Consider the following 16,805-nt stretch of genomic DNA (forward strand, 5'->3'; position numbering starts at 1 on the left):
GACTGACGTCAGTGAACATGTTTGCTGCGTGACGGCCCTTCCCAGGTGGCTCTGAGTCCAAAGACGTCACCCCTGACTCTGGGCAGAGGTCACATTTGTTCTAGCGGTTCAACTTATTCTGATTTCTTGTAGAAATGTTCAGAGAACTAGCAGAGTATAATGGTTTACTCATGATCAGTTCTTCAAAAGTTTCACTCTGGACTCGAGATTCGACGAAACGGTTTCTTGCCCCATGGCTGACGCATCACCCAGCTGATGCATTTTTGTCACACACAGTCTTTCTGCTCGTCTGTCTTGCATCACATTTACGGGACTTGTCCCTTTGATTTCTCTGTCCTCTTCAGAGGGGTTGAGTGAATAAAGCCTGGAGACAAACGGCTCAGCTGCTCCTCATCCCAACAACAAACCTGTATTTGAAGGTTACATAATTCCCACACATCATCTGATTGCGTGGTTACATGTGAGTTTGTGGAAGGAAAATGTGCTGTTTATTCCTCTCTGTACAAAAACAAAACTCATCTTATTCCCCAGTAATTGAGTTCAGAGGAAATGCACTCCTAACGATGTGCCTAGTGGAGCTGAAAAATCAATTTGTTTAAAGTTTAGCTGATAATTTCCTGTGTGAAAGGATCATTTAAATGTGTGAACGTCAGAAGGGCTGGCACAGTCTGTGACTTTTCAGTGAAGTCAATTAATTCTACATACTCTTTATATCAAATCGCTTCAGCTTTAATGAAGTTTGAGTATTCACCAAAATAAATGTCTATACTTTTTTTTTTTTTCAGTCAGAAATAAAAAGCTGAAAATATTTAAAACATAACACTCCCGTTTCCGCTGTGAAGGTCCCCACTTGGATTAACCGCTACGAAAGACATGATTTTCTTTTTCTTTCTTCCATGTGCAAACTGTTCATATGAAGCACATTTGTTTTTTCAAGCATGAATTTATAGAAGAAAGTCTAAAATCTTTTGTCAATCGCTTTTAATAAAAGATCTGTTGTGTTCTCGTTCTTACTAATACAATTATGGGCCGGGAACAGAAGAGTCACGATGGAAGGAAAGTTACAAATATTTCCATTAGTCACGTCTGACAATCAAGCTTCAATTATATGAACAAAACTGAGCAGCTGCTCGCAGGCCTCTAAACAAGCCATAACACAATAGTTTTGCTATCTATACGTTTTCTTCTCAGTATCTACTGCTTAAGCAAAATGCAAACAGCTATGATTAAAATGACTGGAAGGATCTTTAACTAATTTCCTGGTCTAGACTGACATTCTGCAATGGCAATGGCCAGGTTATGATGCGTTCTATCTGTATGCATTTTTTGGATTCCATGGGTCATTTCATGCCATTTAGACTTGAGGAATTCCCGCTTGTCCACACCATAACCCTTTACCAGGGAAATATACCATGTTTGGCAACTTTAGTAGCCCAAATGAAAGTTACAAGGCAAAGAAAGGTCTTTAATATTCTCCAATAACCCTCTAGCGTCCAATTTTCTAAGGGGACCTATTATGGCATCTAATACCTATTTTAAACAGGCCTTGAATGTCTTAAAAACAAGCTTTTGATTGTTCTTGCTAAATAAATTAGAAATTCAGCCTCTAAACCATGTTTTTATCTTCCCATTCTCTAACCTCCTTCTCCATGTGGGATTCTGAGTGGGCGGGGAGGCTATGATAATGAGGCTCTGTGCTGATTGGCTGCCTGAATGACGCGATACACCGCTACGAAAAACTGGTGGAAGCCCCGGCCGGCAGAGTTACACCGTGTCATAACTGCATGCGATGCGAGCGTCAGCGACAAAATCAATCCCATTGCTTTATTTTCTATTGGACTGTCCTAACTGGCCGCAGCAACGCTGCGCAGCACGACGTGGCGCGCCGTTTTGAGCTGCCTGAACATTTGTCCTGCCCTGCTTCTATTTTCTTCCTGTCGCTCGCGTTGAAAGCCGGTTGAAAGCGCTGTAGGAAACGGTCATGGATGAGGAACAGCTGATCCAGTTAGTTGAAATGAGAAGTTATCTCTATGATTCCTCCTCATTTCACTACAAAGACCTCAATTAAATGGCAGCTGGCTGGAGGGAGATGGACAGAGAGCGTCCGATGTCACGCAGTGCGACGCAATAGTCGGACGCTCGCATGCAGTTAGACGGTTTTATAGTTGTGGGAGTGGTTTGCATTTTGGTTACGTATGAAAGGGAGCAGAATCTGAACGGCTCGTAGAAGCCACATCACACTGGACGGCTCATCCGGGCGGCTGTACAGACACTGCAGAATTTGGTTGCTTTCCTCCTTCTCTGAGTTGGCAGGCTGAGGGGAGACCACTTTATATATGTTAAAGCAAGAAAAAACATGTTTTTCATAATAGGTCCCCTTTAAATTGCAAGTATTTCATAAACTTCCCTAAAAAGGGGTATTTTCCATATCATCTAGTCTAGTGCCATAAAATGACACAGGAAATGTTATAATCCACAGATTTTATCCTCAAAATATGTCTGAGGTGGCATGATGTACAATCCTGCTGGCTTTTCTAGATTTATGCTCAATGCAGCTTAGTCTGGATAAGTATTAAAAAAGACAGCAGTTTTATTTATACATGGCCCAAAATAAATAAGTAAAAAACATGTCAAGAAACTTAACAATTAAGATATCCTGATATTTCATTTCAGAATTCGCTTGAATGAATCATTGACATTATTTTTTCAAGGATGCCTCCCTGGCCCAGATGAAGCAAAGTAGGCCCATATCATAATATCATCACCACTTTGTTTCACCAACAGGAAAAAGTCCTCAAGCTGGTGTGTATGACAAGCATTATTCCTGGATAACAAGCCGCTGAGAACCTTTTGTCATTGCTGAAGTAGAGAGCACTTTGACATACTGCCTAACAGCTTGGTATGTCAGCTGCACAGAGACAGTTTGAGTCATAAATACATCCAAAAAAAATAACTGGACTCACACCTCTGTCTTTGGACAGCATCCTCAGGACTACGGTCTCTGCAGAGCCACCACCTTCCTGAATGATGCACACGCTTGTCAACATCTTTCTTCATGCTCTCATCTGGATGGTAGACAGCAACAGAAATGTGAACCTCTAGACCAGTGTTTCCCAACCTCGGTCCTCAAGGCCCACTGTCCTGCATGTTTTAGATATTACCCTGCTTCAGCACACCGTGATACAAGTGGCTGTGTCATCAACAGAACTGTGCAGACCTTGATGACAAGCTAATTAGGACCAAATTAGAATCAGGTGTGATGATGAGGGGAAACATCTAAAACATGCAGGACAGTGGGCCTTGAGGACTGAGGTTGGGAAACACTGCTCTAGACTTAAGAACATCTTCTTTTTTAATTTTATTTTATAGACATTTTTTTTTTGTACTTTACACTCAAATTCTTTTTAATTTCTCAATGTCAATAAAGTTTTTGAATCTGGATGGAGGTATGGTATAAATAATAAAACTTACACTTCCATACTACCAAGCTATGTTTTAAATTAAGGATTTGCAGTTTGCATTTCCAATGATTAAGTCACATGAATCTAGTTTTCTGCAGAAAATATAATTTATATGTAGCGCGGGATTTGCTCAACTATCGCCCCATTAACAAGTTTACGATGTTTGTTTATCTTCTGCAGAAAGATACACTTACTTCCGGTCAGCTGACACTGGTCACGTGACGGGTCTGCTTCACGCTGCGGTCAGCTGACCGGGGAGCCGGTGACGTCAGCCGAGTCTCTCCCCGTTTCTCCTGTTTGAGATGATTTAGTCTTCTGCTTTTAACTGTCGGCTGCAAAAAATGGAGCGGTACGGGTCTGATGGTGACGGGGACGGACAGGAAACACCGCTCCTGCGCCAAGAAAATGAAAACAAGGTCCAGAGAGGTGAGAAAAAACCACCACCTCTCGAGCTAACTGGCTAACACTGCAGGCGCTGATCGTTTCTCCTAACATCTGTTCCCGAGAAGCCTCTCTTTCTCTCTTTTTCTATATTAACTGACTTAAACTTCATTTATCTTTAACTTTTTATTCAAGGAGGATACACTTCTGCACAATGAAAGGCGCGAACACGAGCAACCATCAACATTTTAATTAAAACAAGCATCAAATTTACAATCTGCACATCAGATGTGGTTGTTATTGCTAGATTTCACACTCAGATGATCATATTATTTCCTCCACTTTGTTTCTAGCGTTAGCCTTTTATTATGAACCTCGGTCACGGGTTCAGGGCTTCTTTCCTGCTCTTCACACAACACAAGTTTACCTGCAGCATGTAAATGCCTGCATGATGACAGTGCAGCTTTAGAAACCATGCAAAGGCAGGACAGGAAGGTTGTTGCCATAGATTTTATAGTCACTGTTTACTAGAGAACATATACGTTTAAATAATAAGTTTAAAATGTCTATTTACATAACTTTGTCATTTTGGTGAGTAAAGGAGAGGAGGAGCTGGTTTCCACTGTAAGAGTAGTGATATCTGTTTTTTTATACCTCATGCAAAGTAAGTAGAGTATCTAACTGTGAAATTTTATGTGTGCAAGTAGAGAACTAAAATTACAGTTTCAAATTTGCTTAAAAAACTATGGTAATCTAATTCAGAATACATATTTGAACTATATAACCAAAAATAATGAACTGGTATTTTCATTGTAAAGGTTTCTTTACCATACACTTATGCTTCTCATAATTAACATGAATTACTCTTTAATGACACGTCAATGTTTAAATGTAGGAAGGAGATTAGGTTTTAGCTAAATTCATTGTTTTTATTGATCCTTCTACTTCAGTTTCATCTAGCAAGATCAGTTTAGAGCAGCAATGTCTATATCTAACTCTACATTTAAGGCCAAATGTTGTTTTTTTGTTTTTTTAAATAAAAAGTGACAAATGTAACATGTTAAATGCCTTTTTTTATCTGCAGAAAATCCCCATAAACAACACACATGCAGTAACATTCATCAGCCATCTCTGACTCATGTTCCTTCCCGCAGCCCCGGTATGTTGTTCCTCGCGCTACGGCCTGGCGCTGCTCTCCTGCTTTGGCTTTTTTGTCGTCTACTCCCTGAGAGTGAACCTGAGCGTGGCCATGGTGGACATGCTCAACAGCACACACCAGTCCAGTGCCAACCACAGCAGCTCGGTGTGCCCGGCTCATCCCAGCCCTGCACGACCCAAACACAACCACACGGTGAGCAAGAATGCAACCTCAGCTCTGCAAGACCATGTGGTCGTTCACCTCACTGTCAGCTTGAGTGGAAGTATTGACGTGTATTGTCCATCTGAAAAATAGACATTTTAGTAAGGGGTACAGGATTAGACGATGACTGTCAGCTGCCTCATTTTAAAAAGTTCACAAATGACAATTAATTATTAAATATTTTGATGGTTTTGGTTTATTTTTCAGTTGTGTGGTTCTAAGTGTGGATAACAAAGATGTTTCTTTTTTCTTCCTCGCATTTATTTCATAGAATTGTTTCATTGCTGTTACTGATCGCTTCCTATAAATGGTTTATTGCTTGTATTTTATGAGTCCTGATGTTCACATAGTGGCCTGTTTCGGGCCAACCAGCATCTGTTGCCTAGCACCTTAGGAATCCTAAACTGACTTTACTGCTTTAGTGTTCTATCTTGGTTTCCTTCACAAGGAAAAACAAACCAAATGTCCCCATATTATGTAAATAAAGACACTCCAGCTGATATAATTCAGTTGCCAGTTTGTCCCTTGAACTTTTCTAACCCTTTGTTTCACAGGCCAATGTGTATGACTGGGACTCTGGGACTCAGGGCTGGATCCTTGGCTCCTTTTTCTTCGGCTACATCCTGACTCAGGTCCCTGGGGGTTACCTGGCTGGACGCTTTGGACCCAAGTGGCTGATGGGCTTTGGAATCCTGGGAACTGTAGTTTTTACGCTGCTCACGCCTGTGGCTGCTGATCTGGGTGCGAGCTATCTCATTGCTGTGAGAGTCCTGGAGGGGGTCGGAGAGGTATGTCCTCAGCCTGTTTTGTTCCCACATCAAGACCGGAAGTCACTGTTATTTGTTCCACAATCACGATCTATCGTGGTTTCCCTAACTAAAATGGCACTGCCAAAAAAAACAAAACAACCTCTGTTGGAAGATCAAAATGCATATGTGGTCTTCAGGTTTTGCCAAATTTGGTATTAGCCATGTATATGCAGACAAAAAAAATGATGCAAAAAAAATGATGCTGTCAAATGTGTGTGTATTGTTTGTACAGATAGATAAAACAGTCAATGTAGCCTTCTCATGTTGTAAGTGTTGTTTGTTTTCAGGGTGTCACGTTTCCTGCAATGTACACCATGTGGGCCGCGTGGGCCCCTCCACTGGAGAGGAGCCGACTACTCACCATTTCATATATTGGTAAGAGCTAAACGTTAAAAACGTTAAAAACAAGATAACACAAACCTGTAAAACATCTTTTTCTTTTGATCACTTGATAAAGATATAATTTTTATGAAAATATTTATAGGCGTTGCTGTCTGAACAATCAACTTTAATGTATTTCTGGTGTTCCATGTCATGTCATTATTTTCTGATACCTAAGCTAAGATGACTTAAAGAACAGATAACCAGACCAGTATTTGTTTTGTCCTCTCCAGGAGCCCAACTGGGGACGGTTATATCGCTTCCTCTGTCTGGTGAAATCTGCTTCTACTTGGACTGGACCTACGTTTTCTACATATTCGGTAATACATTTGAGGTGCCAGTCGGGGAGAAAATGTCTTTTGAATAATAATCTGAGTGGTCATTTCTAATTCAGAAAGAAAGCCACATGGGTGCTGACTGTGTGCAATCTTGGACATAGAGCACTGTCAATACATATAATTCACCAGAGATACTTTATGGTAAATTGAGCTCATCTGTCTGTCCAGGTGCTGTTGGCTTGGTGTGGTTCATCTTGTGGGCTCTTCTCGTCTTTGACAGTCCGAACACTCATCCACGGATATCAGAACGAGAGAAACTTTATATCAACAATTCGCTCAAAAATGAGGTGTCACAGTCCTGATTCTCTTGTGCAGACATACATGTAGAGCTGTCAACATGTTGAGGTTGAGCCTGAGTGAGTGCAGGTATTTCTGCTCCAGTGCAGTTATCTGACTCTAATATTACACAACATCAAAGTATTACAGAAGTGTATTTTCTTATCTTTCTCAGCTTGTTGTTTAGTGAAATCCCCCACAGTGAGTCTGCATTTGATTACACCGCTAAGCAGCTGTCGTTAGAAGTGAGATTGTTGATAACGACAGGAAATGTCATGCAGCACATTTGTGTAAAACTGCAGCAGCCCGAAAGCTTCCCAGAAGCATGTCTGGAAGCCCTTTATCCAGAAATAACTTGTGAGATAATAGATTAAATTAACTCTAATAACTTATTTTTTTGACTTCCAAAACCTCCAGTATATTGCAGTCAGTGTGATCAAATTAGAAGTGGTTTAAATCTCAAAAACAAGCACGCAGCTAAAACTTTGAAAACTAACTTTTTGCCAGCAGGTGGAGGCAAAGATAACATAACTCAACCAGTGTCATGTGTCAGAGAAGATGAATGTGAAGGAGCTTTATTGATTAGAAAATCTAAACTTATTTCCTTAATCAGCCACGTTTTATTTTCCATCAGCATTGCATTCAAGATAGACGTCAAACACTTGTTAGCGATCATAACATACGCCGTCAGGTTGCAACAACACAACAGACAAATGGTGACGCTGCTGTGGCATCGATATATATAATCCTTAATTGTCCTGGAGACAAGGACGTCTCACCCTAATAAGAGCCTCTTCTCCACTTTGTCCTAATGAACTTCTCCCTTGTTACTTCTACTTCCCCCTTCTGCTTCACGTGCTGCCAGCTCTCCACCTCAGCAGGCTACATCCCCTGGAGAGCCATCGTGACGTCTAGGCCGCTCTTTGCCATCGTTGTAGCTCACTTCTCGTATAACTGGACCTTCTACACACTGCTTACTCTTCTGCCAACCTACATGAATGACATTCTAGGATTTAGCATTCAGGAGGTGAGAAGGGACTTTAATACTTCTATGATTACGTTAATATAATGATTGTAGTGTAAAAGTGTTTCGTTTTTAAGTCCAGGAAATCACAATGTTTACACATTTTAGAAAATGTTTTCTTGAATATGTTGTAGCAATAATCATTAAAAGACTAAATAATGTCTTCATTATGAAGTGAATAAACTCATCTCCTGTCCGCAACAGAACGGCATGCTGTCGGCGCTGCCGTATTTGGGCTGTGCTGTGTTTGCTGTCGTGAGCGGTCAAATTGCTGATTATTTGCGAGAAACCTGCCTCTACCGAACTGTCACTGTCAGGAAGTCGTTCTCTCTCATCGGTGAGGAAGTAGGAGAGGCTCCTTTCACATCCACGACACACCGCACCGTCTGTCTCTGATGACGTTTCCCTCGTCTGTTTCTGTAGGAATGATCGGACCAGCAGTGTTCCTGGTGGCTGCGGGTTACACAGGCTGTAATTACACCTTAGCTGTGACCTTCCTCACCCTGTCCTCTGCTCTGGGTGGAGTTTCAGCCTCTGGCTTCAACATCAACCATCTTGATATTGCTCCTTCGTAAGAATGATGTCTTTCAGTTGCTGATGTTCAGCTGGAAATCTTGTCTTTTCTCAGTCTTGAAAGAGTCTAAGTAAATGAGGCTAAAGTTATTAACCAATTGATCATTTAAACTGAGTCATCTTACCTTTATCGATTTTAGAATTGGAGAGCATTTTGTTTTTCTATATTATTATAGCAGCACTTACTGAAAACAATCAGTTTAAGCAAGTTAACCTCTCATGATCTTCATGCATTTATCTCCGCAGGTATGCTGGTATTCTGCTGGGAATCACCAACACATTTGCTACCATTCCTGGCATGGTGGGACCAGTCATCGCAAGAGCTCTTACTAAAAATGTAAGAAATATACACTCACACTAGTTAAACAATACTGACCTCACATCATGACTCCACCTCTAAAAGGTAACTCAATCCAGCCTGCCTGCTGTTAAAATGAATGTTAAGGTTTTGTAGAAGGTGATGTTGCCCACATAAAGAGATGTCTCTCTCAACCTGTCCACACAGACCCCGTCTTTACTTCCTTGTCTTGTACGTTTATTTGCTAGAAGATTAACGTGTTAATATTTGGTCACTAGAGGGCGCCCGCTTAGTGTTTTTCTGGACTTATTTACTTCACATTAACCTGTTGCACATTTCTCTACAGTCATGGCAGCATAAAAACTTAATATGCAGTTTGAATGTAATTTACAACATCTGAACATATAGATATATTTTTATTTGTTGATGTCCAGGAATAGTGTATAGAATAACTTTTTCTCCTTTGAGGCGTAAATCCTCACTGTTATTTACTTCATCATTAAATTACTAGATGTTATAATTCAGACTATGAAGAAGAAAAAATGGTATAACCAGCACATTACAAGTTTATATTAATTTGTTTATTCACAAACCAAAACCCTTGGATAAGATTTGAAGCCTGATGTGTAAAGCAGCAGACACGACTTTCCCTTACAAAAAAAATCAAGTTCAGATTTAAATGATTAGGTCTCCAAATATTAAACCACTCAAGTGTCTGATTGGATATATTTGAACACATTTTCATATCAAAGGTTATTTTTTTGTAATTGACCTTAATGTAATTCTGTTTTTGTCATTGTCCAGAACACCATAGAAGAATGGCAGATCGTCTTCTACATCGCCGCGGGGATCAACCTGTTTGGGGCGATAATCTACACTGCGTTTGGGCGAGGGACGGTGCAGCCGTGGGCCGTCCACACGTCCTACTCTTCCAGTTAGTGTCTCTACCCCGGACTCACGTAACGTTTAATCTCAGCAAAAGGTGCATTCCAGCTGTGCTGATGTTTCTCACAGCACGGCCAACTCAAAGTGAGTGATGTACAGTTTAAGCTTTGGTGTCAAACTGACACGGCAACTACAATGAAGGGATGCTGCAGCCTGACGTCCTGAAACTACAGCGTAGCTGTGATGCAGACGCGTAAATCAAGCTCAACGGCCACGATGTCTTCAGGGATGTTAATTATTAGGTTGGCTGAAAGTTGAGATATTATGAATTTAATCAAAATGCAGTCTCTTCTTACAAGATGATGTTCTCTGAAGGATAAAGGAAAAAAAAAAGAGACAATTAAGCAGAAAATGCACAAGTCTGTTCCCCAAGAAATATTAAGGGGCTGGCGATGTGAAACCAAGCACAGACTTCTTACTAAAATGTATTGGGTTATACAGCTGCAGGATAATATGTTCCGTTTCAACAACAATGGTCAGTTAGGGTGAGGATTATACCCAAATTATTTTATATCACCTGAGCTTGTGTATACAGTAGTAATTAAGCTATGGAAGATTTGTTTTATTGAATGTAAACATTTTTAAGTTCACCCCCCCCCATATCTGCACACAGTAAGTCATTCTTAAATATTTTTTCATCATGAGCAAACATTTATGTTAATCAGAAGGATTTAGGCCTTTTTTCACTTGTGTGTTGCTTTGCAGCCCATATCTAAAAATCCTAAACAATTCAAACACACGTCTGTGTTTTCAGCCTGAACCGTGACCACAAATGCTCATCAGAAAGATGCCTTTAAGTGAAACTTGATTATTCTAAATTGTGTTTCATGTGTTTTATAAATTGATTTTTGAGGAAAAAACTTTACCTGTAATTGTGTTGTGGCATTTAAAGATATTTGGTTCCAGGGACCATTTATTTTGGGTAGCAGCATTAAACTCATGCACATTGTACACAAGTTCCAATAATACCAGCTACAACTATCTTTAATCATTTAATGAAAAACTACAGATGTTCCAGGTAGACTCAGATTATTGGTCATCTGTCTTTTCTCAGGTATTGTCTGCCAGATTTGGATGAAAATGTCTTTACAGATTTGTCACATGGCAGTGCATGTCCTCAAGTTTAAATGTTATTTTTATTTTATTTGCAGAAATGGCACCATCGTTGTAGCTGCATGTGTCATGCACTTGTGCCTTATTAGATAAAGGGAATTAGACAATCCAGCATTACAAACCCATTCTGCTCACACTATAGGGAATTAATAACAGCTTTTTATTTCACTTTTTTATTTTACAATAGTGTACGCACATCTTAAAAGGGACTTTTCTATGACTATACTGTACTAAAAAGGGATATTGTAAATGTACATAATGGAAACATGTTCTAATCACTGTAACATATTACATGTGTATCATATATATGTTTATAAAATCAAGAGCAAACGTGATGTGTTGGGTTGTCATTCCTTGAGAGAGATGCCATCTGAGCTTTCCATTATTGGAAGGCCAAGATAAGATAAAGACACTTTCACTTTTTGTTGGGAAAAAGTTTGTTTTTGTGGTACTTTTTTTTTTTTGTCACACCATTTCTCCTGCCTGGATCTCTAAAGATTGTTTTTGTTTTGGTGAACCCTGAGACAGCAGTGACGTCCTACACATTTTAGTAACCACATCACTTAAACTGGCTCCTCCGCGGCCTCAGACACGCGCACCTCGGGGCTTAATTTAATCCACTAAAGCCTGAATTATGGTTCCGCGTTAAATCGACGCAGAGCCTACGGCGTAGGGTACGCGGCGACGCGCACAGTACGATGTAAGGCTCTGCGTTGGTGTAACGCGGAACCATAAATCAGCCTTATGGAGCGTCTGGAGAGGTGCGCGCTGCACCTGCTGCAGTTTACGCATCTCGTTTCTCCAGATCAAAAACACTCCGTTCCTTCTCATTTTACGGGGTTTAAAGTTTGTAATGAGCGCATAGACTAGTGTGGAGTCCTGGAGCAGCGAGCAGCCCGTCCACGGCCACCACCGTCGGCTGTGATGCTGCGCAGCGACGGGTGCGCGCAATTACGCAACCCTCCCCGTCCAGACCTCTAACCGGATCAGCTCCAGCAGACCCGACACCGGCCAGCTCGCAGGTACGACGCACTCCAGCAAAGCCTGCACGGAGGAGGTGTGTTCGGCTGTAATTCCGGGGGGGGAACCTCGTGCTCGGGGTTTGTTGGTGTTGTTGGAGCGGGAGTGTTGTGATGCAGGATCAGGCCAGACGGCGGGGAGTTAATGCGCATCCAGGCGGCGGAACGCAGGCAGAGGACGGAACATGGCGGAGGCTTGACATTTAGACATTAATCTTGCATGGAAGCTCTATGTTTAGGTTTTATCTCCCGGTAACTCTTCAGTTTGATCATGTTTACAGAGCGAGGCGCACTGCGGCAGCAGCTGTGACGTTACTAGTTAGGGAAGAGTTAAACATGTAACATGTCTCCTGGCGCACACAACACCTGAACAACATCCTGCAGGGATGCACATGCATGCCTGCCGCTGCACCTCCTGCACACTACAGTCATGCACATGTTTAGTAGAAACGAGTTTATTCCCAAACTTTACAGTACATGTGCGCATCATCGTGTAAAATGATCACCAGCAGAAAAACAACAACAAACATCCTCGATGACGTAGAGCGCGCTGCTCCGCATTAACCTGCGTGCAGAGCACTGCGGTGTCTGACAAATGGCTGCTACACCAGCCCAGGGTCCAACCTGACAAAATGGAGGATTGTGGCTCCGAGCAGAGCTGGACCGAGTCTGTGCATGATGTGTTGACGCTGGGGGAGCGTGCACGAGGCTGGGCTGGATGAGAGAGGAGAGAGGGCTGTGGATGGATGGATGGATGGATGGATGGATGGATGGAGGCTCTGAGGGGGCACTGTTTTCTGACCGTTTCTGGATCATCGATACCATCTCGGTCTGAAATAAACACTGATAATCAGGAGACTATTAGAAAGCTGTTAAACTCTGTGCCAATCAAGCCCAACATGTGTTTAACTAATAAACTCTGTAAAACTGTCTCCTTCATGGAGCACTCATGTCCCACCTGCAGCAGTTTATTTTATTTTAAAATCCCACTTGGCTGCAGTCTCTCTCCAGAACTTCTGCCTCCATGATCTTAAACAAGAGCTGTAGTCTAGCAAATATTTCATTGCTCATATATATATGAATATTTCCAGACCATAACTAGTGCACAGACGTGTTTCTTTTCATACGCTGCACACGCCATCTGTTTACTGACTGTAACTTAACCCCAGCTTTAGCAGACGGTCTCCCCACTCCAGCTGAACTCCAGTCATCATGGGAAAGGAGAAGCTCCACATCAACATAGTTGTGATCGGCCACGTGGACTCTGGTAAGTCCACGACGACGGGCCACCTCATCTACAAGTGTGGCGGCATCGACAAGAGAACCATCGAGAAGTTTGAGAAGGAAGCTGCGGAGGTAAGGAGCTGCAGAGCCTGCTTGAGTGGCATGATGGATCCAAACCTGTCTGTCCTTAAAAATCTAAAGCCCCGAGGCTCAGGATTTAAAATCATACTGAATGAGTGAAAATGAAAGATGAATTGCAGTGCCTTCAGGGCAGTGTAAGCCACTCGGCAGGAATGGGAAACTTCATGGAAAATCTCGTTTTTCAGATGGGCAAGGGCTCCTTCAAGTACGCCTGGGTGCTGGACAAGCTGAAGGCGGAGAGGGAGCGGGGCATCACCATCGACATCTCCCTGTGGAAGTTTGAGACCAGCAAATACTATGTAACCATCATAGATGCCCCAGGCCACAGGGACTTCATCAAGAACATGATCACTGGGACCTCCCAGGTCTGTAACAAGACAACTCGCAGCCATTTTTAGTCAGTTATAGCTTAGACTTCCACATTGTAGTCACTGTTTTCTCCAAAGTGTCTCTAAAGAACTTGTGGAAGCCAAGACCAAAATTGCAATTAACCTTAAAGACAGGAGTTTATCATCCTGACAAACATTAACTCCCAATCCTAGGTGAACAACTGCAGTGCTCATGCTTCATTTGTGTGTCCAGGCCGACTGCGCCGTGCTCATCGTGGCAGCAGGAGTAGGAGAGTTCGAGGCCGGTATTTCTAAGAACGGGCAGACCCGCGAGCACGCCCTCCTGGCCTACACTCTCGGAGTCAAGCAGCTCATCGTTGGCATCAACAAGATGGACTCCACCGAGCCAAACTACAGCCAGAAGCGCTATGAAGAGATCGTGAAGGAAGTGAGCACCTACATCAAGAAGATTGGCTACAATCCCGACACCGTCGCCTTTGTTCCCATTTCAGGTTGGAACGGAGACAACATGCTCGAGCCGAGCCCCAATGTGAGTCGCAAGAACAACAATGTTGCTTTAACTACCGACTAACACGCACTCAGCCGAGACATTTGAGCCGCACCAGAGTTGAGGCACTCCAGCTCAGATTAACCCTCTGATAAAACTGCTAGTTTAACTAAAACAGACCAACTTTTTTTTTAAATGAACATTTCTGCTACTGTAAAATCAAAAAAGATTCTTTGATATTCTCAATGTTTCAGATGACATGGTTCAAGGGGTGGAAGATCAATAGGAAGGAGGGCAATGCGTCGGGGACCACACTGCTGGAGGCTCTAGACGCCATCCAGCCGCCGACCCGTCCAACAGACAAGCCTCTGCGTCTCCCCCTGCAGGACGTCTACAAGATTGGAGGCATGTAGTGCTTCTAAGATTAAGATAGAATAGTATAGACTTTATTGATCTCCCAGAGGAGAAATTCAATTGTGCAGCAGCAAAACACACACGCTCAACGGTTTATACAAATACACATGAAAGTAAGACAAGGTATAACAAATTTTAAATAAAAATAACCAATAAATAGCTAAATAATAAAAAAGAGCAATATGAAATGTAGAAAAATGAGCAATGTACAAGAGAAAATAGTAAACCCAAAAAAAAACGTATATTTACATGTGCAAAAAATACGTGAGGTATTTAGCGGGCGAAGGTTATTGCACAATACAACTGGTGCATTGTGGGGATTTTGTACCATCTAATAACCTGGTTTTCTACCAAAAAAAGCTGATGCTTGAGTGGTGATGTCCCCTCCTCCAGGTATTGGAACTGTACCTGTGGGCCGTGTGGAGACGGGCATCCTGAAGCCCGGCATGGTGGTGACCTTTGCTCCCGTCAACGTGACCACTGAAGTGAAATCTGTGGAGATGCATCACGAGGCCCTGACCGAGGCTCTTCCTGGTGACAACGTGGGCTTCAACGTTAAGAATGTGTCCGTGAAGGACATCCGCCGGGGCAACGTGGCTGGAGACAGTAAGAATGACCCACCGCAGGAAGCTGCCAACTTCACTGCTCAGGTAGGTTCTGGATAAAACCATCTATACACACGAAATATGCACATGATCAAACCAGCAACCCTTCATCTTATAAAAGAACTAATCATAGACTCAAAGAATGTCATCGTGAAGCATCGGGTAGTCAAAAAGAAATGTCACTCTCAGAACTAGGTCATATTACTAGTTTATCTAAAAAAAGACTGAAAAATGTGTCAAAATATTGCAATTCCTGCTGAGTAAACTGACAGTAAAGCAGAAAGTACGTTCTCCTAATAGACCCTGCACTCGTCTTTGTAGGTGATCATCCTCAACCACCCGGGCCAGATCAGTGCTGGCTACGCCCCCGTGCTCGACTGCCACACTGCTCACATTGCCTGCAAGTTTGCGGAGCTCAAGGAGAAGATTGACCGCCGCTCTGGCAAGAAGCTGGAGGACAACCCCAAGTCTCTTAAATCTGGAGACGCCGCCATCGTAGACATGATTCCTGGAAAACCCATGTGTGTGGAGAGCTTCTCCGAGTACCCGCCGCTGGGTAAGTTCACGTGCAGGATTTGTTAAGTTTTACCTCTGATCCGGCGACATCCCATCATGCAACTCCTTCAATTACTTCCCTTCACAGGCCGCTTTGCAGTGCGCGACATGCGTCAGACTGTGGCAGTGGGCGTGATAAAGGCTGTGGAGAAGAAAGTGTCCACCACTGGTAAAATTACCAAGTCTGCTCAGAAGGCCCAGAGGAACAAATGAATGTTGTATTGCTCTGCCGACCGCAAGGTCTCCCACGGCAGGACATCGGTCATCCAACTCCATCCCACAATTGGCTGCTTCAACGTAATTATTAAGGACTGGTTAATCATCACAATGCATCGCAAAAGCATTCGAAGGAAAGAGAAAGATGTTCGACTTTGGTCTTTGAAGACACGCTCTTAACTCCATTTCCGCAGTTAGATTAACATTATGTACAATGTGATATCATAAAGATGGTTTCAGATGTGGACTATTGATTTGATTTGCAGCAATACCTTTGTGATCTTGAGACACTGAACAAACAGATATATTGTAATCCCGTCATCTCTAGCTCTCTAGACTGCTGGTCCTGGTCTCGTTACATGTTGTCCTGCTTCTCGTGTTTGCAACTATACGGTGCTCTCTAGGAGCCCATGACAGTGAGTTGAACCTGTGTTTTAAAGTAGTTGATTAGTTTGTGTTTAAGCTTTAAAAATACATTTTAAAAACTTGGAAAATTTTAAAAAGGACTACCTGATGATTCTTATAGCACTTTGATTGGCATTTTGCTAACTTTGCACTTTCACCGGAGGAGATTCAATTGGCATAAGCTACTGCACCTTATTGTAAGATGGCATTTGCCTCTTTGCAACATTAAACATATTTCAACCAAAATGTCTACGGTTTGTGTTTGTGATGAAAATAGTGACCCGTCAGAGAATCCTTGCACTACACTTCTTTATCCACAAGATGTCGCTCCTGGCAAAGGAATAAAATACCTCTTCTAAGTCGTTAAATAAATTACACAAAGCTATGCCAACATATTTTATCAGCCCAAGTCTTTCATCTTCCCTGTGAA

The 16,805-nt window shown here is 42.3% G+C and overlaps 3 protein-coding genes across 6 annotated transcripts in view; 2 read left to right on the forward strand and 1 right to left on the reverse strand.

Moving 5' to 3' along the window:
* Window positions 1-3,824, reverse strand: part of arhgef33 (Rho guanine nucleotide exchange factor (GEF) 33) — a 24,894-nt gene extending 21,070 nt beyond the window's left edge. For all 3 annotated transcript variants that reach the window (XM_061744930.1, XM_061744932.1, XM_061744929.1), the window contains exons 1-2: window positions 3,656-3,824; window positions 2,966-3,065 (exon numbers count right to left, since the gene is read on the reverse strand). The gene's annotated coding sequence lies outside the window, so the exon portion shown is untranslated. The remainder of the gene's footprint in view (window positions 1-2,965; window positions 3,066-3,655) is intronic.
* Window positions 3,689-11,294, forward strand: slc17a5 (solute carrier family 17 member 5). Its single transcript, XM_061744933.1, has 11 exons — window positions 3,689-3,887; window positions 4,997-5,193; window positions 5,757-5,990; window positions 6,299-6,386; window positions 6,626-6,712; window positions 6,899-7,017; window positions 7,872-8,033; window positions 8,235-8,367; window positions 8,454-8,601; window positions 8,850-8,940; window positions 9,706-11,294. The coding sequence occupies exons 1-11, from the start codon at window positions 3,803-3,805 to the stop codon at window positions 9,838-9,840; spliced, it is 1,479 nt and encodes a 492-aa protein (XP_061600917.1). The 5' UTR covers window positions 3,689-3,802; the 3' UTR covers window positions 9,841-11,294.
* Window positions 11,295-11,710: 416 nt separating this feature from the next.
* LOC133463965 (elongation factor 1-alpha 1) lies at window positions 11,711-16,621 on the forward strand. 2 transcript variants are annotated; one of them, XM_061745807.1, is made up of 8 exons: window positions 11,711-12,016; window positions 13,148-13,334; window positions 13,529-13,708; window positions 13,926-14,222; window positions 14,435-14,585; window positions 14,988-15,244; window positions 15,521-15,755; window positions 15,843-16,621. In XM_061745807.1, the coding sequence occupies exons 2-8, from the start codon at window positions 13,191-13,193 to the stop codon at window positions 15,965-15,967; spliced, it is 1,389 nt and encodes a 462-aa protein (XP_061601791.1). In that variant the 5' UTR covers window positions 11,711-12,016; window positions 13,148-13,190; the 3' UTR covers window positions 15,968-16,621. The 2 variants fall into 2 exon arrangements, with proteins under 2 accessions (XP_061601791.1, XP_061601793.1); XM_061745809.1 differs by having other exon boundaries at window positions 11,711-11,981.
* Window positions 16,622-16,805: the final 184 nt, after the last annotated feature.

The sequence above is a fragment of the Cololabis saira genome, chromosome 17 (assembly GCF_033807715.1).
Source record: "Cololabis saira isolate AMF1-May2022 chromosome 17, fColSai1.1, whole genome shotgun sequence".
In the NCBI taxonomy this organism is placed as follows: Eukaryota; Metazoa; Chordata; class Actinopteri; order Beloniformes; family Belonidae; genus Cololabis; species Cololabis saira.

What these genes read in the sequence shown, in the direction of transcription:
- LOC133463965 (XM_061745807.1), top strand. Translation starts at nt 13,191, where the DNA reads ATGGGAAAGGAGAAGCTCCACATCAACATAGTTGTGATCGGCCACGTG. An exon ending in GGACGTCTACAAGATTGGAG is followed by an intron (nt 14,586 to 14,987) that starts GCATGTAGTGCT and finishes CCCCTCCTCCAG; the next exon opens with GTATTGGAACTGTACCTGTG. An exon ending in CTGCCAACTTCACTGCTCAG is followed by an intron (nt 15,245 to 15,520) that starts GTAGGTTCTGGA and finishes TCGTCTTTGTAG; the next exon opens with GTGATCATCCTCAACCACCC.
- slc17a5 (XM_061744933.1), top strand. Translation starts at nt 3,803, where the DNA reads ATGGAGCGGTACGGGTCTGATGGTGACGGGGACGGACAGGAAACACCG. An exon ending in CTACGTTTTCTACATATTCG is followed by an intron (nt 6,713 to 6,898) that starts GTAATACATTTG and finishes CTGTCTGTCCAG; the next exon opens with GTGCTGTTGGCTTGGTGTGG. An exon ending in GAAGTCGTTCTCTCTCATCG is followed by an intron (nt 8,368 to 8,453) that starts GTGAGGAAGTAG and finishes CTGTTTCTGTAG; the next exon opens with GAATGATCGGACCAGCAGTG.